Here is a 26,003-nt window from a genome sequence, read left to right on the forward strand (position 1 = left end):
ATCTGGCTCTCCAAATAGTTTAATCAAGGAATAACTCGCAAATACCGTTTCACAGTACCGTGTTTTGGTAAGGAAGGGTAAGCCCATATGTTGATTCACTCATTTAACTTCAGAGCAAATAGATGGTGGATAATTTTTCACGGTGGCTGTTTTTGCCATATGATGTTCATTAAAGCATACTCTCGTCTTTTTTTATTTACCTCCATATCCAAATTGAGAGTCTGAAGAGAAAGAATGTCGTTGTCAAGCCCTTTGAGGCAAAATGTGGGATTTTGGGCTTAAAAAATAAAACTGACTTGACTTTTCTTTGAATTATTTCCACCCAAAGAAGCAGATAGCATATAATAAAGGAGTTGACCGTACATCTTTATCTGTGGGTCTACCAATCAGCAGGAGAACGAAGGTGAAGAAATGGTCACTTAACCTTTGTCAAATCACAAAATAACCCACCCTTGGTCGGCCATAGCAGGGGGTCAGTACACCCACCGAGGTGTCTGATCATTTGTCACCTACAGTTCAGTTCAGGGAGCATCTTCACTGTGTCATCCATCTTCACTGTGCATTCTAAGTGTGTGTCCGCAGTGTGTGTGTGTGTGTGAGTGTGTGTGTGTGTGTTTCACGCCATTTGTCAATAGTTCAGAGTGCATCTTCACTCATTCGTCTTCAGCGAGCGTCTTTAAGTGTGCATTCTTCGCATCCATTCCAGGTCATTAGTGGTCAGCGTGTATAATGGATGAATGGGGTGGGTGGCTGTCAGGATAATGTGAAGGGGGTCTGTCCTCTTGTCTGAGACAGATAAGACAACTTCACACTATTGTGTTCAAACACCTTTTTCTTCTGTAATCCCAAAAGAAAACATCAGCCTGACAACCACAGAGAGAGACAGTAAAAACCATAATTATTCTGGTTTTATAATGTATTATCAGTGAGGGATGATATCAGTGATCAGATGTTATCAATGACCAGACATGTGACACTAATTTCAATCCACTTCTCCCCCGCGAGACAAAGACAAGGATCCCTAGGCCAAATATTTGTACAATTTACAAACCATAAAACCTAACAAGCATTTAAAACTCCCCTCGAAAAAATAAATGTGTTTTGCCATCATTTGTGTGTTTGACCTTCACTCTTCAAATTTATGTGTGCGCAGTTTTCACGCGGTTGAAAAGTTTCTCTGCGCTCACCTTAAATCTGAGTGTAAGACATGTACGTAGGAGTAGGATTTTTGTGACATCACATGCGCGGCTTTTTCAGTAAACCCCCCGACATCTTGTGTTTAATAGTTCAACTCTGAAATGAATAATATTTACATCTGGATAGATTTAGAGAGGAAGTAAAACTTTTCAACTGGATTTTTTTGTGAGCGCTTTATAATATAGTCCACGATATACACTGTCATTTCCTTTCATGTGAATCAGGTACCAATAAAATACTGACCGGTTCCAACTGGTACTTAAATGTAGGAAGAAAACATGACTAGGGGGGAAAACTTAGTAACACTGGTGTTAACAACCTTGTTCTTTTTGTGTAATTAAATAGAAAAAAGGGGAGAAAATCACTGCCTGTATTATAAGGTGTTACCAACATATCAAACACAGATGATTATTCAAGGCGGACTATTTTTGTTCATTGTTGAATGGGATCTTTAAGTCCGCCGTAACCGTAGCAAACAGAATTCACCATGTTACCTCACAAGACCTTGTGTGATTCACTTAGTTGTTTGTTGACCTTCGTGACCCCATGCCTTGTGGTGTATAGAGTTCGCCTGGGTTTCCTCTTAACTGCTCTGGCTCCCTCCCATAGTCAAAAGACATGGAGTTCTCTAAATTTCCCCATAAATGTGAATGACTTTCAGCCTGTGTCATATGTGATCTACACTGGCAAGCCATGAGAAATCATAAGGTTCAGAATGTCAGACAATGTAAAGCTGTGCGGTTTGGCTGGGAGTCAACTTACTGTGTGCCTCCATTCTTCTTTGCCTGCTTCCCTCTGTGTATATCAATGGAAATTTGGCTAAAATGGCCTCTCAGCTGCTGCTTGAAATGAGAGGAGGCAGTGAGATGAAGCTAGCAGTACCTGGTCCTGTGAATGTGTGTTCTGCCTGCATACTTGGCATTGGATCAAGGTGAATCTGGTATGAGTGAAGGAATGAGCTAAGGAAAGTGTGAGTGTGTGTATGTGTGTGTGTGTGTGTGTGCGCATTTGCAGCCCTCATTAGTAAACTCCAGCCCTGCGTTCACAGTATGAACACGCCACTCCTCCCCTTCCTTTCGTTCTCAGCCTCTCAACTAAATGAGGTTAATAAACTCAAGCGTTTACTACCATCACCAACACTATCCCTCCTCCCCTGCTTTCTCCTTCATCTCTCCCTCTCTACCTCCACCTCTCTCTGCACTCCTGAGCCAGCACTCCTCCACCTCCCTTCCACTCCTAAGCCTCCCTCCCTCTTTCATCTCAGCTGAAACGCTTTCTTCCTCTTTTCTACACCTCTTTTTTATTGTCATTGTTGCAGGGCGAAAGCTCTGGGATTTCCTCCCTCTATTTCCCAGGACAGAGCTGCAATTACAGCTCAAGAGAGAAGAAGACCAGCTGTGCGGGGGAATTGGGACCGGTGTACTACTAGTAGGTGGACAAAAGATGAGGGCGCCGCTCAGAGGCACGGGAGTGAAACTGCTCATATTTCTACCACAATATTTCTTCCTCACATCAAAGCAGAAGCGTACTTTTGTAGTACCAGGCAGGGTCATCATGACCAAACAGCAATAACAACCCGTCATAGCGAATAATGTGCAATGTTATGACCTGGCTTGCATGTTCTGAGTATTAAATCACACACATACACACACTGTGTGTGGCACGAACAAGCAGTGATACCAAGGAAATGTGAAGAATGCATCAAATAGCCTTGGATGCTCTAATCTTGGACAGCATGTGGACAGGGACATCCTGAAAGAAGTAAATACTTAAAATATGATTGAAGGGAACGCATATGTGTAAAGGACAGATTCAGACAGCTGTGACATGTATACGTGCAGGAACGTTGTTTGGGCTTTGTAGAAATATTATGCAGCACTGTGTCGATACATAATGAGTTTGTGAGAGATTGTCTTTGAAACACGCTGTTGCTGTTTGCTGTTTGCTGTTTGATTTGGTTTTCCTTTCATCTTTGAGCATACAGAATGAATGATGTACAATCTGTTCTGGCAGTGTTATATAACTTACTTATTTTACTTTTTAATACTCCATCTTACCTGCTGTACAGTGCAGTTCATGTGGACAAATTTAAAATTGAAATAGTCCCTGTGATTATGTGACAGCTGACTGGATTACCTTCAAACAAAAGGTTTAAGAATTATTCTCACTTCAGGTCTGGTCACAGTGTTCCTCTGATCATATGACTAAGGGGCCACTCTGGCTTGCTATTTATCAAGGCCCGAGCTGTTGAACCCTTCTCTGTTTTTACTTCTCCAGCCCACACAGCAGTAATGGTGCAAGTGATCGTGTCCTGAAACAGATTACCATCCATCCAGTCCATCCTGTAAAGACACCACCAGTGATAAAGGTTAAGGGTGATATTACATATCTTTGTTTCTGTCAACAAACCCAATGAAAAGACCCAAAACACTCATCTCATTCCTACGACAGCTGGGCACTGTAGCTTTCAGTAAACATTACTCAAACAGGAGTAAATAGTGCATTTGTTGCGGGCTATTTTCAGATGCGGATTAATACACATTTGGTGCGCTAGTGAGTATTTCCAGCAGTGGGAGGCTGTATATGGGATTAATTAAAAATAAAACTACAGCGCCCATGTTCATGGTTATAAAAGACCATGTCACCCCGTGCAACAGCGTGGCCCACTAATGTTCTTTTAATAGTTTCTGAATTGAAGGTCTGTGCCAGAGGAATAGCCTATATCACCTTTTGGCAACACAATAATACTTTGTCTTTTAGTGGGAGTTGTTTACAAAAAAGAAAAAACATGAAATATCACCAGCCTTCACAAGTATAGTCAAATTTCTTCAAAATGTAAAGTATCTTAAAGAAGTGAAACTCATTTTATAATACTTTTTTTTTTTCCAATCTTTCTCTCAAAAGTCCCCCATCTTTGTGGAAGTGCAATACTAAGGGTCAAGTTATGCTCAAAAAGAACTCGTTTATACAACCTGTTGACCGATACAGCTTAAATATGGGGATAACAGTGCGCAGTCATAGTGTTGCACTCAATGGGTGAGCTTGAGAGAGAAGTTCCTGGTTCTGTTCTCAACTCTGCACAGCTGGCCAATCACCACACGAAATTGGCGTGAATGTCGGATTGTCGTTTTCAGAACCCCCATCTCCCGGCTTCAGAAAGGTTTTGTGGCGGCTGTTCAACCACCTGACAATCATTTCTGATGAAGCATCTTAAATTTCGGAAATAGTCTTCTAAGTGATGCCAGGCCTGCCCCGTACAGTCATCCTCGCTCCGTTGACATTAATGGAATTGTACTGAAATCATTGTCGGACATGTGCCATTTGATGGACACTTTTATCTGTACATTTTTAAGATGCCTGGCCCCAACTGGAAGTGAACCCTTGACCCTGGCAGCGCTGCCAGGCCCACTCCACACAGGATCCCATTATTAAAATGACTGTGATATCTGCCTTTTCAACTACAGGCATCAGCTGCTTGCGATGTAATGTTTCCTAACAGCTGTCGCACTGTCAGGTTGTCTGTGTGAGTGTGTAACAAAGAGAGAGTGATGGCAGCAGGAGTCCCTGTCGGGCCCATGGGACAGTCGGAGAGGAGCAGACGGTCGTGTCTTTTCACTGGAAACATATGGTGAAACTCAAGTGTGTAATTTACCAAGGACTACGGGTGGCCCCCAAGTAGCGCGTACACAAATGCGCAAGCGCACGTGTACACACACACACACACACACACACACACACACACACACACACACACAGTGACAGGGTGTAATTTACCTGGGGCCTATGGGTGGCCCAGTATCCCGTTGCACTTGTCATACACACACTGACAGCTCAAACACAGTTCACACTCCCTGGCAGAGACAGAGAGAGTGAAACTAATTTCCCCAGGCCTGCAGACAGGAGAGTAAGAAATCACACAATGACAGAGATGTTAGAGATCCACACTCTGAGAGGCAGAGAGTGAAGCAGCGTTTAGTGTATTGGCCCAGTGGAAGACCTCACCCCCAAAATCTCAACCTGTGGGAGTTGCTGTACACCCTGTATCACTTCCTCTCCAATATATCAGCCTGGCTCCTTTTCAAAGCCGGTGATACCCCCCTCCTCTTAGAGAGAGAGAGATGAAGGTCATGGGAGCACCAGCGAAGGGGAGGAAGACAGATGAGGAGTGTGTCCCTCCCTACATTCCTGCGCTGACCTTCATAGTAGTGTGGCACTGTAGCCATCATCGGCCCACCATGCTTTACAGTTGGTTGTTATTGAGGGGTGGGATTATGGGCTCCTAGAACCTGCATGCCCCTCCCTGATTCCACGGCAACCGTGAATGGAGCGTATCTAGTTTCACATGAGGATTGACAGACAGGCTGTCCCAGACGTTTACAGTTGGCACTGTTTGAGGTGTCTGTCTGTGAAATGCTGATATGATAGCCTGTCTTCGAGTTTGTGTGTGTGTGTGTGTGTGTGTGTGAGTGTGCGCGCATGTGTGTGTGTCTGGAAGCGAGAGAGAGACCTGGTGTTTGATCTTCTTTCCCAGCCAAGGGGCTTTAACTTCACTCCAGGTGCAGAGAAGTCAACCTGAGGGCATGGGAGGTACATACAGTGGAGATCACAACCATGAAGTACTTAACAAACACACACACACACAACACACACACACACACACACACACACACACACACACACACACACACACACACACACACACAGACAGACAGAGGCAGGAAGTTTCCGTAAAGCAGTAACCCTGACTAACTTTGTGGTTTAAACGGGTTTACCAGTTCAGTGGTGTCACCGTGGAATGCTTCTAAAGACTCGGCAACGTGCGGTAGGATAAACATTTCTGTTGCCGCCTCCGCATGCGAACATCAATCAATCCCGAACAGAAATACTAGTGAGTGAAAAATGAAAAGGTGAAAGGGCCAGCTGGTTCAGTGGGCAGTGTAATGACAATGTGCAGGACAGGCTCTCAGTCTACTGTACACAGAAGCAGCTGGAGTTGGTTTTTCGTTGCTGCAGGTCAGGTCTGATTGGGCAGAGAGTAAATTAGGTGGAAAGTCAACAATGGGACTAAAAGTACTGTATGTAACACCAGACTGATGGAGTGGGTCAACAGGTGCAGAAGATTTGGCAAAAAATAATCAGACAGCCATTAGCTCCACCCAATAAACCTGACAATTGCTGTGTACTGGCGTTAAAAGCTTTCCTCCACTCCATGGCCTTAAATGTAACTGGAATAATCACTCTCTTTACTCCACCGTATCTCCACACAGGGAATCTGTGTGGTCCGTAATGAGCTCAGTAAACATCTGCTACTCCTGTATTAGAGACCATTTTCTCCACATCTCATCCTGTAATATGGAGAAATTAGAGTGCAGGGATTCATTCAGCGTGTTTATACACACACACACACATTCACAGAGAGCAGACATAACATAAGGAGTCCAAGTGTTTTTATACTACCCAACTGACGCTCTAACATACCATCTTAACACCACAATTTTCCATCCACAACAGTAAAACACTACCGGGTGTCCTTGGTCCTTTTTTTTTTCTTCTTTTTTTTCTTAAAGTGCAGGGTACTAGGGCCTGCTCCAAAAAGCAGATTTACTGATTTATTTTGAAATCTTTACTTGGTTAAACCTAGAAGCCCCTTAAATCTAGAACATGGACTGATAGAAAAAGACCAGTTTTAAACATTAAAACTCAGTTAACCTGCTTTTGGATAACAGGCCTCTCATCACTTGTTTTGCTGAAATAATACGTCTCTGTTTATTCAGCGCGGCAGGAATTTCCCTCAAAACACTGTAACAGACAACACAACAAAGGATGTTATGCAACTGCTGATGGCTGCAATATATATAGAGAGATAGCGCCATCTAGTGTCAGGACGCCAGCCAAAAAAGCAAATCAAGAGAACATAATGCAATTCCATAGTTGGGAGGTTTAACATCGTTTATTATAGAAACCACTTAATATCTGCAAAATGTCGTATGTCACACCTAAGGCTGGGGACTAATGAAAGCACTCATACTGTACAGCAGACTGATGGATAAGACAAAACGAAGAAGGCATGACTCCTTAGAACACAATATCCATTTCAATATTGGCCCCTCCTTATATACACTTGTATGGCTGTGGTTAACATCTGGATGAACTTCCTGCAGAGTGAACTTCCACATCCATGCAAATCTCCAGACTCCAGTCATTTCCCATTCTTGTGTTGACGGTTAAACTGAAGAATCTTTGCGCATCACTTTAGGAGGCTCTTCCTCACTTTCTCATCTCCTGCATGACCTCACTGAGGATCTGCTCCTCCAGTTTGGACGTGTCGTACTCCTTCAGCATGTCGTACTCCTGCCAAGGCTGTGCCCACTTCTGGGCGTGCTCCATCTGCTCAGGGCTCAGGTCGAAGCGGATGCCCTGGATGTTGAACCTGGGTCGTTCCCAGCGTTTTGACCATGGTTTTGGCCGCATCCTTACTTTCATCTGGTAAATGGACAGAGATGCTCGATCATTTTACATCAAAAGATTCTTTATTTTCTTCACATTAAATCTACTTTTATTCCTTTAGAAAACAATGCCTAACAGATTTTTTTTTTAAGTAACTGGAGCAAGGCACCAACACTGTAATGGTTAGGGTTTAAGCACAAGTGATACTACGTGGCTTTTTAGATTAAAGAATAAAAATACATTTACATAAAAGCCTATATTTTACATCACTAATATTAGTAATTAAAATAATCAAAATAGAATTTACAGTAATTTAGGAAGCCTGATTTAAACCAGCTCTTTTCTTTGTAAATATATTATCAGGGTTGATCTTGAAGCTGTCGCACCTTGTTGACAGGAACCTCTCCAGTAGAGGAGAAGGGCACAGGATTCATGTCCGGGTCCACAGTGCTGTACTCGGGCAGAGCATCTCTCAGATACATCAGGTTGTCATCCAGCCTTTTTTCCAGCTTCAGCACCTCAATATTCTGGATACGAGGACTATACATCTCATAGCAAATCTCCACACCTGCGCCACACGGATAGTTACATCTTTAAAACAGGTGTTTTACCTGAAGGACACTTCATTCACTTCTTACATGTAAAGAAACTCTAGATGGGGAAAGTGAATGAACAAGCCTTTCCTCTTCCGTAATCAAGCTACCACTGAACACTAAAGTAGAGATATTCTTAGTTTCCATTCTCAGTTAAATAATTGTATTTGTATTTATACTTCTGCCAATAGTATGTTCCTCAGTTTTTCAGTAATGTTATCTACCAGCCCTTCCTGCATCTAAATAACTTCTATTGCACTTTGAAAATTTTGAAGTGCATTTTTAAGCCTTTAAGCTTGAAATAGTTGCAAATGCAAAGGGAAAATTTATTACTCTCTTTTTCTAAAAGAAAATTCTGTACCCTAAAACCAGATACAAGTATGTAAGGAACGGGACAGACCGACATAACAATCAACGGTAAAATAATTTATCATTTATAATAGTATGAGAAAATTTTGGTAAAATTTCAGTACTTCAAAAACTAAATAAACCTCACCTTGATTTTCAATGATGTTCCTTAGGACAAATGTGGCGCCCAGCCCCTTTCCACCCCTCTGGATACAAATTCCGACAAAGCGGTTAGTTTTCCCACTTGCATTAGGATCAGCCATGGTCACTGCCAGGATACTCCCTGGAAGTGATCAACAATAATTAGCACAATTGAAATTATGATATAAAGTTTAATCTTTATACATACAGTATTTGTAAGAGCACTTTTTCTATTTTTTTTTGTAAATATTAACTCAAACGGAGGTTAGACTGTACCAATAGGGGCAGACAACAACTATGATAATGTGGCCTCTTCTCTAACACCATGTTAGCAGCAGTGCTTACAATTATAGTCTCAGATATTCTACCTAAGGCTACAGAGTGAGGTGCAGTATTTAAACTTGGAGGAGGTGGAAGCATAAATTATGTTCCCTGGGTGAAATAATTCAAACTGTTATCTTCTTTCCCTCACCTTGCTGTGGGAAGATACCTGACCATTTTGTTTCTTACCTGCGTAGAATTCAGGGATGTTGAGCACTTTCCTCCTGCGGATCATGTCTTTCCTCTCAATGGAAAACTTTAAAGGGTCTGTTCTTTGTCGCGGAGGGATGAACTCTGGGCTCAGAAACCTGGGAGGCAGAGACGACCGGGACAACACATTACAAACCTTACTTCACCCAGCCTGTATCGGCGGTACCTTTCTGTTTTCACAAAGAAACATCATACTTTCGCTGAGACGCCGGGGTTTGTGTTTTATCTACGATGTCAGGTTTAGATGGAGGAGTGAATTTGGATGGCTCGTTGTTAGTCCCCGATGCAGGACGGCACAGGGACGTGGACAAAAACCCTGAAAACAACAAGATACCATTTTATAGACATACATCGCACACATTTGTACAGATAAGGTAAGCCTGTGTTGATCACTATAAGGTTAAGAAACGATAGCTTACAGTCTATCGTTAGCTTCTTAGCACACATAGCGGATGTACATTAGAAGTTCTACACCTTTTTGCAGCATGCCATCAAACTGTAAAGTATAATGGGGAAAATGGGAGTTTGTTCAGTTTACTTACGTTCATTTTGGAGCTGGAGGTTTCGTAAAAACCTCAGGGAAAAGATACACTTGTCGAGCCCTTTGACGCAGGCTGCCATGTCTGACCTTCTGTTGTCGCGTGTGAGCTTGTACGGAAGCCGAGCAGAGCAAACGTATTTGAAACGCGATTTGTCCGAATCTATAGTTTAACGAGTTGTCCACAAGATGGCGCAACTGTTCCATCGGTGGTTTTAGGCATAGACTAAAAGGTTCTAGGTAATCTCATTTGGTCCTATGTCAAGTTCACAACTGCGAGCACACAACATGCTTACACACACACACACAAAAAAAAAAAATTAATTAAATTAAATATTCGACTTATTAAGAAACCAATATAACAGCCATTGCCAACCTACCTGATTTACACTTGATCATGGCCTGTAATTGCCTTCACCATGATGCATGCTTTTAATTAATAAGCAAAGGGCAGAGCAGAGCCACTGCTTTGATGAGTTAATGATGATGATGATGATGGATGATGAAAAAATGTTAATGCTGTTAAAAAAATTAATTTAATTTAATTTATTTTTTATGTGTTATATTGATCCTCAAAGGAATACATGTGAGATGAGATAAATGAAGTGAAAAAAAGTAGCCTCTGAAAATAGTGTTATAGAAGTATAATGTAGAATAATATGAAGATACTCAAGTACAAATACATCAAATGTGTAGCCTACTTAAATAGCTACATCGCTTGATTACATTGATTCCAGCACTGAGAATCATTGGGTTAAACCAAAACGGTCTGTGTTACACTAAAGCATATCATTTCCTAGAGGTCAGAGACGGCACACAAAGGCCTCCTGGTGCATTATAAACTAATTTCAGTGAGATATTTTGCCCCTGTACGCGCGTGCGTGTGTGTGTGTGACAGGGAACTCTGAACTTTTGAGACCATGCAGGGGAGCGTCGGTCCTACAGGTGGGCTGCCTCCACAGCACAACATAACACGCAGTTACAAATACACTGTGCGAGAGAGCGAGAGAGAGAGAGCGAGAGAGAGAGAGCGCGGTGCACGGCTCCAGCCCAAAGGAACCTCGATCCCAGTGTCACAGCAGTGTGGTGGGAGGATGAGGGGGAAGACCAGAGACAAGATGGGACCGCACATCTCCTGCATGCGACGCAGAAGCTGAAACTCAACTCAACTCAACTCAATGCTGCAGCAGCTGCTGTTTCTGTTGGACTTTCTAAATGCTACGGAGAGACTCAAAAACTCTGAGGCTTCAAGGATGTTCTTCTCAGATGGGACTCTCTCAGCCGTCAGTAATGCGCTCCTGTTGGGAATAACGTGTCTGACCGTCCTCTGCGACTTCACCAAGGGCTCCTCAGACTTTTCAGGTTGGGAATAATGATGATGTGTTCACGTTTTTGTTGACAGAAATCAACGTAAACATGTTTTCCTGGCAGTCAACAGCATGCTCGGCACTTGTTTTATTCTGACGTAAGTTATCTGCGCTTATGCTTCTTTCCATTGAACGCTTGAGGAATATAGGCTTCTATTCGCGCCCTATAGGAGGTGAAATACAAGCAGGATAAGTAATTACGCATGCTTGAAACTGTTGAGCACGAATCCCCCCACCCAACCCCCCTAAACAACTATAAGCAGTGATTTCAAACTTGTCCTCTCAGGACGACCCGTGCCTCTGGCGTGCTGCAGCATGCACACTCAAATGTTTGCTTCATAAACCGACCCAACGCAACTTAAACATGCGGAAAAGACCCGCATTGCGCTTATCTTTGGGCCAATTCTGACACAGTTTGAGGAGAGTGACCCACATAGGCCACTTCAAACGACAGGTCCCCCCCCCCCCCCTTTACTAAAGCCATCTTGCTATAGGGATTCAGGGCATGGTTTATCACTTCAGCATAGCTCTGCAACACATATCCCCATTGATGCAACGGAGATAAATGGGATAGTGTGGTTAATGTGTTACTCGATGGGAACTATTGTCTGGACCAAGCGCTGTCCTTTGCTACAGATTTACAGCACGGAGAAGAAAGCCAATGCCGCCTTTTATGATTTTTATGCGCTTCATATTCAATCAGTTGGAAACGTAAAGTCAATACAAGGCTGGGACCTGCCAATTACTTGAGGTTTATGTGCACTCCGGTGTGACGGAATCTGGAGGCTTTTATGTCTTCCAAGAAAGGCCGTGCATATTACTAAACTAATGAGTTATTCTGTGTTGCATTATAGGCTATTGCGCTGTGCTGAGCCCAAGGCAAGCCTGCAGGTTTTGTTTACAGTGCCATAAAACAGGAAGGGAGCTTTGTGTCGGTGTTAATTGGCCTCTAATGGGTCTAATGGTTGGAAACGAGCAGACTAAAACACTGTCGGGAAAAAGGTGCTATAGAGCAGATGTATGTAACATGCCCTCTGTGTATGTGACTGTGTGTGCATGTGTCCATGTTGCTGCCTAATGAGCTGCTTAAGATTATGGTGTAGTGAAGGCTGTTAACAAGGTTTCATTTCTGTAATTGCCATGCTCCGGTGAGTGGTTGTTGGTTATGCCATAAATAATACAACCAAGTAGCTCAAATGGTGGTTAATTAAGCAAGAAGGGAAAAACCATAAGACCATCTGATTCCAGATTTCCGCTGCCTGGAGCAGGTTTGCCAATACCCCCGGCTTAGGCGTGATTCTGCAAATATAGTGCCATAGGGAGAAGTTAATTTGTTGAAATTTCCGCTTTGGTTCGGCATTTCTTTGCCCTGAAACTTTCTCTCTGGACTTCCCAGTGGTCCCTTCACTCCCTAAGGTGAAGCGGAGGAAACACTGCTGTCATGTTGAGTTCTTCTTTTGGACCCTAATATCAGTTTTATCTATAAGCCCTGCAGGGACACCGATGTCGAGCCCCCAGATGCAATTTTGTTTGCTCATCAGGGACACTGCTCTGCGCAATGCTGACCAAGCATCCCTGTGAATGAAATGAGAATGGGGACTTCCTCAGAATACCTGCAGGACAAAGAAATCCTTCAGTCTTCACATTCTTCACTAGCTGGAGTCTCCCTGGAGACTGAGAGGAGCTCTTTGATTGACAGGTGCTGCCAGGCCTGCAGGGTGACAGAAGTGGTAGGTTCAGATCTAACATCTGTCACTCAGACCTCTATCAGTTGAATTAGTGATGGCGGACAAGCTGGTCACATCAATGGACCTCGGTCACTATGGCGAATTAACCCGGTGGAGCCAACTGTTTGACCTCCAAAGGAATATCTATGGCAGCAAAAGTTGATTTGACTTGATCACGGCCCATTTTTGGTTCATCTGTGTCAATCTGTGTGTTTTGCATTTGGATCATTTGTCGACAACTGGGAGTAATGGCAGTTTCGTGTTTCGTCAGCAGCTTTCAGCTCGCTGCTGAAATGGAAACAAACTATGTTGGAGGGTAATTTAATTCTGTCTCTCTCCCTGTTATCATCCTCTATTATACAGCTGCCTGAACGGCTAATTAGAGGTGAGGAGTGAGCCAAGCAACACTTAAGAGCCCCTAGGCTAACAGAGGTAGCAAGGAAGCTAATTAATGCTCTTTATCTTACAATTTTTTTAGCACTTTTCTAAACTGAAAATTGAAAAGAACTGAATATACAGCCTTATTGTCTGCTCTCCTTACTGCTTGTGCTTAGGTTTACTCATGCGAGGAGCTCTCGGTTTGTACCATAACTGTTTTTTATTGGTCATCTAGCCATCCAAAGCAAACCATTCATTATACCAGAATATCATGCTTCTTCCTCCTGCGGCACATATACATACACTGCACAGCATCACATTTTTTTTTAAACATGGAAATAACGGAGGTGAAACGATTAATTGATTAATTTAAATGTATTGGCAGGAAAATAAATTGTGTCATTTTATATGCAGCAGTACTGAGCTCCTCAGTTGTGGGGATGTGCTGCTTTTCTTTGTCTTCAGTGATAGGAAACTGAGGGTCTGTGGGTTTTTGACTGTAGGTTGAACAACAAAAGCAATTTGAAGGAATCACCATGGCATCTTAAGAGATTGTGATCTCCACTGTTTTCTGAAATTTTACCCACAAAAGGATGAATCAAGAAAATAATCTTCAGAGTAATCGATAATGAAAAAAATTGGTAGTTGCAACCTAACATTGAGCTCATATCCAAGACCATGAATCTGATTTGTTTTAATGTCTTTCCGCTTGTCTATCCTGTTGCATGCTGTCACCAGCTGACACAGACAACAGATTATCGTTTTCGTTAACACGTGGTAGCTGTGCAGGGACAGGGAAATGATGCATGCTGGACTGTTTAGAGAAAGGTCAAAACAATAAGAGAAAATCAAGCATTTTCTGCAGCTGACTGAGAGTTACTTCATACAGAAGCATCTCAAACAAAACACTGACGCCTGGTGTGTTTCTTTTCTTTTCAACCGTAGAACATTTTAGAACCGCTGCACTGATATCCTGCACATGTTCAGTTGTTGTTGTGTATGAACTCAAACTCAAAGCAGTTGTTACCAGGCAAACTCTATGACCCTGCCATAGGGCTACAGTGAAGCAACGTTCCTTCTCTTTCTCCGTCATAAAACCCTGCAGGCAAAACCCTATTTAACCCCAGTGAATGGGATGTGAGGCTGTTGAGGGGCTAAGGGGTCAACTGAGGTCAACCCATAGTAACTGCGAGTGTGTGGTTAGGGGGAGTTATCATCCATCTTACTCTTTGTTCCCCGCTGTCGAACCTCATCACACATGTTGACCACAATCGGGAAAGGTAAAAAGAAAGTCAACAGCTTTTCTTTAGGTCATGAATTTGAAGTCAGTTCAAAAGAAGATGAGAAGATGTCTGGATAACGTCGCAGTGCGGCTGTACGGTTAGCCCTGTAATAACTGATCACACGTTTGAATGTGCGATTGATATCATTCGATCAGTATTGATGTTTAGCATTTAAAGCTGCGCCAGTAAGTTTTTAACATTTTAAACAACTTTAATTCATATTGCAGTTTTGATCAAATGCAGTTCAAGCACTTTGTATAGAATTTTTAAGTAAATCTATTTGGTCCCTAAAGATGGATCAGTAATAGTGATGATTGTACATCTCAAAGCACTGACTGAAGGTGACATGTCCTCCTCTCAGCTAATGATACTGTAATTTTCTTGAATTACATTTGGAAAGGGAAACCCCAGGTTTAGGTTTGTGTTAACCTACTAGGAAAAAGTATTAATCAGATTAATCGATTACTCACTGACAAAAAATGAACCAGCAGATATTTCAATTAGGGCTACAACTGGCAATTATTGTCATTGTCGGTTAAGCTGTCGATTATTTTCTTTATTAATAGATTCATTGTTTGGTTTACAAAATGTCAGGAAATAGTGAAAAAAAAAAAAAAAACATAATGTTCGAAAGCCCAATCTGACGCCATGAAATGTCCTGCTTTATTCAACAAATAGTCCCAACCCAAATGATATTAAGCACCAATTCTTTACATTTGTAAAGATGGAATTGTTTCAGCTGTAATTTGATAACTGATGAACTATAGCAAACTGAACATTAAACATGAACATTTAAGTTTCAAGACTGTTGGTGGGACAAAAAAAAAAGTGTGAAAATGTCACTTTGAGCTCTTGAAAATTGTGATATTCTTTACTAATTTCTGATGTTTACAGACTCAACAATTACTCAATTAATGGAAAAAGTAATCATCAGATGAAATGAGAATGAAAATAATAATTAGCTGTCTCCATACAAACAAGGTATGAATAAAATACGTTTAGGAGCCATTTGATGTGGTGATGTAAAAATGACTGGGGGAGCTTGATCCCTCCGAGGGGACAGATCAGCTGATTGCCTCTCTATGAGCATGACACTGCAGCCAACACATACACAGACACACAAATCCACCTCTGCTGTTACACAGTGTGCAAGTCCTGGATTAGGCTACCCCTAACTGCCTGCCCCCACACTCACATACACACAGACACACCCCTCCGCCTATCACTGAGCGCCACTCGAGGCCCCTCAAATCTTAATCCGCTCTGATTTTTGAGTGGCCCTGGATAAGGGCAGCACACCGAACCCCATGCTCTCCCCTCTCGGTCCCTTCCCTTCCCCCACACGTCAGCTCCCCTGCTTCTTTCCTCACCACCGCTACCACTGCTTCTCCTCCCCGCCTCCTTGCTGCCTCTGCTCCTCCCTAGGGTTCGCCTGATCACTATTTGTGTGTCTGCGTGAGCGCCAGGTGAGCTCTGTCTAAACAAATCCTGCCTCCCACTTGTTTTGTCTACTGTGGTGGAGGCAGGCGGCTCGGCGGACAGCGAGGGCCCGGGATAAGGCTGCTTTTCTCTTGAACTGAATAGCGAAGGGGGGGGGGGGTTCCTTCTCTTCAAAGAATAGTTTCTGTGAATGAGGTTGCCAAAGGAATGAACTGTCATGGGTTTTGATTCATTGCTTGATGTTATCAAAACATAAAGAGCTGTTGGGTGTCAAGGAGGGAGCTTACAACATTACAGTTTAGGTTTTAACCGAAATCCCTTCTTGATTTCATCATTTAAATCCACCTGAGCGAAGAGAGAAGACATTCAGGTTCAGGTTTTTTTTTTTTTTTTTCATTTTATCAAATCTGAATCCGCTTATCGAATCCAAATCCCTTTGAATCCCTTTCACCTTTGCCTTCATGAAATATCCCAAAACAAAAGTTGTAGAGGACTTCATTTTTAAGGTCCACAACACAAAACTTTTGCACATCGCTCTTTACTAATAAACAAGATACAGTAAATAAGAAATCTGCGAGTGTGAAATCAATTGATTCGGGTGTTTCACCAACTGGGAGCTGGATCGGAAATAGAAGCAGTCATCAGAAACCAGAGGTCATTTAACCCCAGAGGTAACTGAGACTGAGGCTTGTGCTCCACACTACAGCACAGTGTTCACTTAGCATGCTAAGGATTTATTGCCGGCATTTGAAACATCATATCCAGCCATTAAGCTGTGTGTGTGTTGTGTGACATGTAGCATTAATAGGTGAGGTGATGCTGGTCATAAATAGCAGTGTAAATACCCATCTTAAAAGTTTGGTTCCAACAAGACTTGTGGGAAAGAAAGAAAGGCAGACAGAAAGGAAAATGTGAAACTGAAGAGCCTTTGGGTGCAGGCAGCTCCGAGATGTAATGTACATAACTTGGGGATGCATATGCATTTATGGCACAGTGGATGGTGTGTGTGTGTGTGTGTGTGTGTGTGTGTGTGTGTGTGTGTGTGTGTGTGTGTGTGTGTGTGTGTGTGTGTGTGTGTGTAATTTAAGGTGGAAGTCTGGCCTGGCACAACATGATAGCGATGAAAGACATGACCTGCTGTGTAAGTCGCTCCACCTGGATACAATAAGCACGTAAACAAACACGCACATAAAGCAGAGTCTGACATCATGTTGGGGAACAACAAAGTGGTGTTGGCGATGACAGATGGGTGTTTACAACAGGAAACAACTCTTCCCCACCGCTTAATTTAAGTACCGTGTGAGGAAATTAAATGATCCCACATCACCCTGCAACAAACTAGGGGGGGGGCTTTTAAGTCATAGCTTCACCGTGGAGTGATTGAAAAGTGAATCGTCGAGATGGCGTTCTAAAAATAAATCACGGTTCTTACCTGTGTTTTTACTAGAACCACGATGCGCTGACGGAAATCCCCTCAATAAAAGGACAAAGCATTGAATACAAAAGCGTTGACATGATTAATGTGAATATGTGTTCAAAGCAGACATCGTCTTAAAGGCGTCGTCTTTGTGTCAACTGAGTCAAGTCCTGGCTTATAGGCCATATTAACGTGCACCAATCAACATCGGTTTTTGTTTCATTGCCAAAATATGTGTGGGGAGACAGCACATCCTGACTGAGGTAATACTTGTGAAATGATTTGGCTGCTGCTGGGGCAATACTTCAATTAATGAAGTCCCAGTATGCTGGAAAGGCCTTGGTACCGCACGAAGAATAGAAACATGTTTTGGGATCAGTGAAGGTTTTGTCTGTAAGCTTTTCCACTGCATTATACTGTCAATGAAAAGCACTTCCTCTGTGCTCTCCCACTCAGCTGTTGTTATTTCTGTGCAAAGGGAGTATCAATTTTAAATCTGACACTAGTTACAGTTTCACTATATAAGTGTTGTTGTTGCTCAGTGTTGGCTATCTGCTGTTGATTATTTATAGCCCTTTACCACACAGTACTGGCTCAACTCCTCTCCACTACTACTACTCACCTTTTTCGTTTTTTTCCATTGGGCAAATGTTGTGGATAGTACCTGGCACTTATCACCTCTGCTGAAGTTCCAGGTGACCTGAGGCGTCATCATTCTGCGAGACGGGATGTTGGGGAATAAATGTCTGTTTGTGTGTCGCGTTAAGGGTGACGTCACGATAGCTTGTGGGACGTCGCATTGAGAGGGTTACTGTCTGCAGTGGAAAAGAGGAGTACCTGGTACCTAAAGCGAGAAGAGTCGAGTCGAGTTCAGTCGGTACCTTGCAGTGGAAAAACGCTAATCAAGTGCTTTCACACCTGGTTGGGTTTAATGAACCGTGGTGCTGGTGTGAAAGATGTCAGCCAAACACTGGTGTGCACCAAACAACCAATGTGAGGCGTTGCTTGTGCGTTGCTTGTGTCCTCCTCTGCGTGCGAGTGAAACACAGCGACCTCACAGTAACTACCCCCTCCCATAATTTTAACCTTTTTATGTCATTATTTCCCAACATGTGGTCGACTTGCAGTCTAATCATAAATAGTGCTCATAGTCAGTTATTTCTGTAGGCTCATAAAGCGACGATGATGCAGGATGACAAGTCGCCGACTGCGTAACTAAATGTTTAAGGCTGTTGGTTCATTTGGCGGGAGTCAGTGTGAAGATGAACCAGACCAGAACAAAACGGCAACAATGGTCTGAGTCACATAAACCAAACTACAGGTGTGAATACAGCCTTATTTTCTCAGTTATACACTGTGCTTTAATGGAGTGTTATCAGTGCGTTGGCCATGGTCTGACATTGGCTACTATAGCTGCTATAACTATAATTCGAGCGAGAGTAGGTGTCACTTTTTGAAACAGTGTCTGTCTCGTGTCTGAGTTTGGGGTGAAACTCATAAATTAAACTCAGACTGCATTAAATTACCAACATAGGCTGAGAATGAGGCCTAACTACCAGCTGTGAGATGGGCTGAATCAAATCTTATAATCAGCAGAAAAGCCAGCCTTTAATACCATAATCATTATTTTGCATAGAATTCTGTCAGTCTCTAAAACCACCCAAACAGCCCAATCAGATGTCGAGCTGGATGGTTCTATAGTAATAACTGTTATTGGGGGGAGGAGGGGTTCAATTCCTAAACCGTTTATCTGCAAAGACGTATATGTAGACATTGCAGGTGTGTGTTTGCACTTGCCCTCTCTTTGCGTCGGGGGAGGGGAGGTGTAAGAAACCCCAAAGAAAACACAGTGAAAATGTGTGAAGAAGATTCTTCAGTGACACCCCGGTGTTGCCTCATGCAGCTGCAGTTCACGAGCTGCTCTCTGTCTCTGTTGCGGCAACAATTGTGTAATTAATTAGGAATGCATGCTCATTTGTCACCTTAAACACAGACTGCTGCAGTATTTTCCAGAGAAAGCCGTGTTGTCTTTGTGAGCGGAGAGCTGGAGGAGAATCAGACAAGTAGCGATACCTGCTGCTGCAGGTACGGAGGCTTGCACCATCCAGTTTAAGGATGAAACTGAGCTGTAGATAAACAGGGACAAGTGTTGAGAAAAGAGACCGGTGGGTGTTGTATGCACTGACAATTATCTCATCATGTCCACCCCACTTATGTGCTGGCTGTAGAATTATGCTCTCAATAAACCCCCATATCACAACACACATGCACACAGCGCACACACCTTTTTCTGCTCTTGCATCTTGGAGAATGTCAACCATGCTTTGATGCCCCTCCTCCTCCTCCCTCCCTCTCTCTCTTTTTTTTCTGTCTGTCTCTTCCTGGGAACTGATTTATGTTTGGTTTAGGAGTCTACATGTCCGCCTTCCTTTTTTTAAATTTTTTTTATTCTTCCTCCATCCCTCAGTCCTCTCCTCTGTCTTTACCTCATGTTTTCTTCAGTGTAAGAGAGAGAAAGAACATTTTTGAACACCATTAGTTTTTATGGTTTGATTAAACCCCTAGAGGGAAAGAGAGAGAGAGAGGGAAAGAGATGGAGAGGTAGAGAGGTGGGGCGCAGAAGGGCCAGTCTGAACAAGGAGGCATTGTGTAGCCCCCCAACTGTGAGGGACTGACAGTCTGCATTACAGCACGCTACAGCAGCCTGCTCCCCAAAGCACTGCTAATCTGTTGCTTACTGGCCCCTCTGGCTAGCTCAGGTAAGGGGGGAGGGAGTGAGAGAGAGGGGGAGAGAGATTGTCCCTTGTTTTTTCCCTGTACATGCCAGAATAATTTCTACCGGGTAAATTTAGATTGCATTTCTTCCATTCGCAGCATAGCATGGTCATAAAAATAACAATCTTGGTAAGACCTACCACTAGATTTATCTAGATAATAAAATAATGTAATAATTGGCTCTCTTCTAATATGGTTGTCAGTTTAAATACTTAAAGATCTCGGGCCTTGGCTATAGTCAATTTATAGATGAACATAAAGCAGTAAGCATACGCACAGTGTCCACAAGAGGAAAGTACCAAAGCTGACTTCATTGTATAAATGGAGGCTGTAGAGTGAGAATGCAAAAACTTCTACCCCAATGACTTGGTAGCAAAAAAAACAATCTGTCCGTGAAACTCTGAATGACTAGAGCAAGGTAAGCTTTCAGGTTTAGTCCGGTCATTCCTGCAGGTCGGTCTGGGTTTGTTGTAAAAGGAAAGGGATCTCCCTGCTAAGTCCCATTGGACATGCTGCAGATGGCTTTTCACTCCCTCAGCTCCTCAGGAGTTGTTCTATTGCTTGTTTTCACACAACAGTCCCCCAGATAAGCTTGTTAATTCCCCCAAAAAGCTCAGCCTCTCAGTGCCCACCCACTCCAACCTTTTTTTTTTTTTTTTTTAAAGAAAATACCTCTCTTTCCTTCGCAGTGCATGCTTGCTGTTATTGCATTAAAACAGTTTTTTTTTTTAGTGGCGCTGTGTAGGCTTTGACAAAATTAGAGTAGTGCGGAAGGTGGTGGAGCGGGTGGGAGGCTGCTGGATCACAGACAGGAAGCAGCCAGGGTGTAATGAAAGGAGTTGCAAAGTGATGAGAGTTATTCTGAGTGTGCGGGGCATGTTAATTGTCAAATTTATTTTCTGCATAGACACTGTGAGCAGACTGGCAGTTGGATGGGGAGTTTTTGATCAGGTGTTTAACTCTCCTGAGGATGAGCAACAAGATGTTAGTTATCCAGAAGAAGAACAATTCTTCCTTCCTTTTCCATCAACTCAATCTGACTCTTCAACCATTTTATTATAAATGGTCAGTTCCTTGACATGTCACTAACTGAACTGCACAACAGCAGAGAAATCATTCCCTCGCTGACCTCTCTTTCAAAAGCTCACTTCTCTAAGCCTTAGGCTACCACTGCCACACCCAACAATCACTTCTATCCAAATCCACAGTGGTGAGAGTGACCAAAGGAGGATACATCTGTCGTTCACTTTGTGACAATAAAGCTCACACACTGATACATCTGTCTGGTGTCTGCTGGACTGTGGTTAGTAATGGGGCGGTCTGGCTGCCACCCAACTCTCCCAGGCCATAAAAGTGACTGTTAAAATGATAGATCTCTCTTCCTCTGGTCCTTTCTCCCCATCCGTTCATGTCTATCTTTCTGTCACGCACTTTCTCTGTGTGTGTGTGTGGGTGTTTCCGGAGCCTCTCTGGCCCCCTCTCTCTTGTCACCACCGCCAAACCCATCCACCATCCCACCAATGATAAGAAACACACAACACACATGCTCAGAGACTCAGTAAAAGCGTCCCCTCGCCTCGCGCCCTTTGACCCCCGGGGGTCATAAGGAGAGGCACGTGCGAACAGAGGTCATGGGAGGGCTTGGGTGGGACCAGTGTTTGGTTTTCGCGGGTTCCCTGGGGGGGAGTCTTAGCGGCCACTGTCCAACCATGAGGTCACGTCCAAGCTGGCAGATGTTTTATACACAGTCGCCCCCTGAGGATGAGCTTAGACAAGTGACCCACAGGTGGACGTTCCCCTCACTCTCTGTAGGTGTTAGCTAACGCCGATAACCTGAAATACAAACCCTGGACTTTGTTGACTTGATGTGACTGTCAGCCTAAGCTTCCTTTGGGGTTTTATTTAAGCTAGACCATTTAGAGTGGATTTGCTCTCTTGGTTTGGTGCGGTTGCGAACAAGCCAGAAGAGCTGTTGTGTTCATGTTCTCCTCCGGAGCATGAATTCCTCGTCCCGCCTGATGTCTGTCTGACTTAGCATGTGACATCCCTCCCGTTCTTTCTATTTAATCCCTTTGTCTTGTCTTGTTTGCCTGGTGGAAACAACTAAAGTAAACATTGTGTTATCATTTGATCAAGTACAACTTCAACGCACAAACCCAGTGTTTGAAGTTTGAAGTATCCTGGAGCTAGAATTCACCATCATCAATCATCGATTATAAGTTTATATTAATCATATAATAATTCTACATTCTACTGCACTGAAACTGATTAGTAGACTCATGGTGACCCAGCGCCTTACTAAAACACTATATGCTGTTTTTTTTAATTCACGTGTCACTCATTTATTTTGATACCCGGTGCTATCCTTACAGATATCCTAACAGGTATCCTTACAGATATTCCAGCATCAAACCCTTGTCACCTCCCCTGATTTCCTCTCCTGTTGGTGTATCGAAAAGTATTTTGAAGGTTTCAGCTTTTTGAAACTCTTCGGCCATGACACAGACAACCCTTTAAAAGCCTGCGAGACTGATGCTATTTGACACGTACGTCATGGTGTGAACAAATAAATAAGCTGTGTTCAGGAAAGCTGGGGGTTGGGTTTGGGTACAGAAGTTTGTTGTTCATGTTGAGTACGTTGAAGTTGCCTTTGCGTGCCACTGTAGGTCTGTGTGAGAGTCTATGTCTGCCTGCATATGTGTGTGTGTGTGTGTGTGTGTGTGTGTGTTTGTGTGTGTAGGTGTTAGAAAGATAAGCCATCTCAGGGAGGAGGAAAGGACCGGGCAAGCAGAGTGTTTGTGTTTGTGTCTCCGGTTTTAATGACTTCAGCTGCTCAAGCTCAGGTCTCTGTCTGTTGGGGATGGAGGGGGGTGGGTGGGGGGGGGGTGACTTAGCAACTGACTGCCATTGAAATCAAGGAGACGAATCATCACCTGGGGATATCGGTACACAACTGTGAGGCAAGCCCATGTGGTGATTTAAAAAGAACTGAACGTGTCAGCACACACTCGTCTTCTGTCTCTGGATTCCAAACCACATAACTGCAGAACATCAATGAACCAAATCTCGACATGAATGAATGAATGTCATGCTTTTAAATCTCAATATCTCCACCTGTTAGTCACTCTATTTACTCTGCCTCTGATCTCCTCTATCATGTTGTTTTTCCCCTCTCCTCGGGTTCTTCCTTCATTTCTACCACACTCTTCCCATTTCCATTCGCTGTTGTTTGATCAGTCCCAAGTGAAGTCTGATAGCAGAGTGAAGCACATGCTGGGTCTATCTCCTGCGGGGAAAGAGGTGGATCCTCTGAGATTGGATTTAAAGTTGTGTTTCTTAGGTCGTTTTAGTGAGAAGTCAAAGAGCAAAACCAATGCTGCTGTTAAATCCAGGGGGCCAACCTCATGTGAATAAGCCTTCTCAGCTGACCCCCCCCACCCCCCACCCATTCAGTAACTGTGTGTACAGTATGTGTCTGTTAACATGTTCAGTAAGTATGCACTTTCAGCCATCACGTGGTGCCCATTACTAATGTAAATACAAACCTGCCCCTGCTCCTTGTACACAATTTGCCACTCTGACTGAGCTCACCAGTTAATTGGCATCTTGAGCAGTTTGTATATCATCTTTATACAGACCGTGTGAAGGTTTTCAAGACTGTATGTCCTGTAATATACAATAGAAAAGGTTGAACCCTCTCAAAACGTATTTAAAAATGTAAACATTAAAGGTGCTATCTGTATGTTTTGCTATTGCTACCCAGCCAGCGTTAGCATTAACAGCTGTTCACTAACCAGTCTAGAAGAAACGTTGGGGGTTCGAACTTCATTCCTTTACTCTCCAATAGCTGTCTCCAGCAGTGGGAAATCAACCCTTTTATTTTGCTTCTGTTCTACATTCACATTTTTCTTCTACTGAAGTTAGCATTGTAGCCAGCTAGCTACGAGTCACTGTAGCGTCCAGTTTGCCATGAAGAAGTAGCGCTGCTCAGAGGACATACATAACCTCTTGTATTGTAAATGCAACAATGGCCGAAGTTCTTGGCAAGACTATGTAGCAATAGCAAAACTTACAAACAGCTCCTTTAACCATTCAGGACTAAGGACAGAGAAGAACATGTATAAGATAATACCTAAATATTCTTAGGTGTTGTTTTTTAAGAGTTTAACAATCAAACATTCAGCTAATCTCCATCATCAGAACAGGGTTGTGGTTTGATTAGGTTTGATTGACAGTGACCAAACAAGCCACAGACCAATTCGGTTCAAATGTTGAACCACCTCAGTGATGGCCCAAGCCCTGCCCCCCTCAAAACAATGAGAAAACACTGTCACCCTACTCCCAAATGTCTCTCATTGGAAGAACCAGAACTGTTCTTGAAGAAAATGTTTAATTGATGTAGGACCCCATTGTTGTGTATCTTTAGAAGCTGATTGAGAAAACAGGTTGTCAGGGCCTTTAAGGTATTTTCAGTACACTTTGTACTAGTGTCAGATCTCATTAGTGCATCAAATATTTGCAAGTTCTGTCCCAAAATGCCAAGCTGCTGCATGTGTCTTTAGATTCATGCATGTAATCTTCAATGCGTTCACTCAACACGAACTGCAGCACTTTCAGAACTTTCATTGAGCTGCACATTTTACAGTACTTGAGTAGTCTGAAAGGTAATCCCTCTGTCACTTATGTCAAATTTAACTGCTTAGGCTGTAGCAAAATATCTCTATGCTCTTTTTCTGGCCCATGATGGAATTACCAAGAAAGTAGGCTAATCCAAAACGTGACTATGGCACCAAGACTAATGTATTGTAAGCAGAGGAATGCAGTGTATTTTAGGAATGTGTCTTTTTTTCTTCTTTTTTTTTTTTTAGCCCCAAATCTTAATGGCTTTCGCAGTGAGGATTGTACTTCGCTTGTTTACAGCAGCATTAGCTTGTAGCTTTCCTTTGACATATTGTCCATTGTGTGGCAGTGTGTCCTTTGTGGCATCTATGTGAACTTGTGTTTTTTTTTTTTGTGTTTTTCTTCACATGTTGGAGGTCTCATTTAATGTCAGCACACCTCATCAACCTGGCCCATTCAGCTCGTGTATCATACGTTCGGCTAAAGCTAAGGTCTGAAGAGGTGAATGCAGAGTTTTGACCACATATAATTTAGAACTAGTGGTTGTTTTATCTACATGCCATGCCGTGCTCCGGGCCCTTGTGCCGCCTCTGTGGTCTGCGGTGAAAAGTAATTACAACAGGGCCTAAAGCCACCAAGCTCTGGCCTTTAGACCTCTGCCGCCGCATCCTGTAAGCAACGGCTTCGCTTTTTAAAAGATCTCTCCTCTTCTCTCCATACCGCTCTTTTTCTCATGACCAGTAGACTGCCACTTTTTCCCTCTCATCCACCTGAAACCATCACCCTCTTTTCAGAATTTGAATCAACACTTGATTATTCAACAGGTGTCCTTTTGGATCCAGTATGTCTTTATCTACCACTTTCTTTCTCTATCACTCATCTTCTGCGTTTCATCGTCCTGTTCCTCCCCTCCTCATCGTCACCAGCCTTCTCTTGAGTGCTGCCAGAGCGCGGCCTGCGTCTTTTGAGGGAAACCTCTGCTTTTTCCCACTAATCACCACTTAAAGGGGAATTCCTTCTCCAGCAGCAGGCCTGCAGCTCTGCATCTTTGAACATTTGATGGTTTGATGGCTATAATTTGCTTAAAATAACACCAATAAAGTCATAAAACTGTAAATGCCTAAATACCTAATGTACCAAGATGAAACGCGATACAGCCTTTGATTTTGTACCTTTCAAGAACCTCTTGGCCACTTAGTTT

At 43.1% G+C, this 26,003-nt stretch overlaps 2 protein-coding genes across 2 annotated transcripts in view; one reads left to right on the forward strand and one right to left on the reverse strand.

Moving 5' to 3' along the window:
• Positions 1-7,125: 7,125 nt before the first annotated feature.
• On the reverse strand, positions 7,126-9,941 carry mrpl19 (mitochondrial ribosomal protein L19). Its single transcript, XM_056405554.1, has 6 exons — positions 9,800-9,941; positions 9,453-9,573; positions 9,237-9,355; positions 8,734-8,868; positions 8,031-8,212; positions 7,126-7,680 (listed from the first exon to the last, which is right to left on the reverse strand). The coding sequence occupies exons 1-6, from the start codon at positions 9,876-9,878 to the stop codon at positions 7,465-7,467; spliced, it is 852 nt and encodes a 283-aa protein (XP_056261529.1). The 5' UTR covers positions 9,879-9,941; the 3' UTR covers positions 7,126-7,464.
• Positions 9,942-10,743: 802 nt separating this feature from the next.
• Positions 10,744-26,003, forward strand: part of LOC130160801 (protein eva-1 homolog A) — a 72,821-nt gene continuing 57,561 nt past the window's right edge. The window contains exon 1 of the mRNA XM_056363526.1: positions 10,744-11,157. Coding sequence (XP_056219501.1) covers positions 10,974-11,157 — 184 coding nt within the window. The 5' untranslated portion in view covers positions 10,744-10,973. The remainder of the gene's footprint in view (positions 11,158-26,003) is intronic.

This window comes from Seriola aureovittata, chromosome 19 (genome assembly GCF_021018895.1).
Source record: "Seriola aureovittata isolate HTS-2021-v1 ecotype China chromosome 19, ASM2101889v1, whole genome shotgun sequence".
Lineage (NCBI taxonomy): Eukaryota > Metazoa > Chordata > Actinopteri > Carangiformes > Carangidae > Seriola > Seriola aureovittata.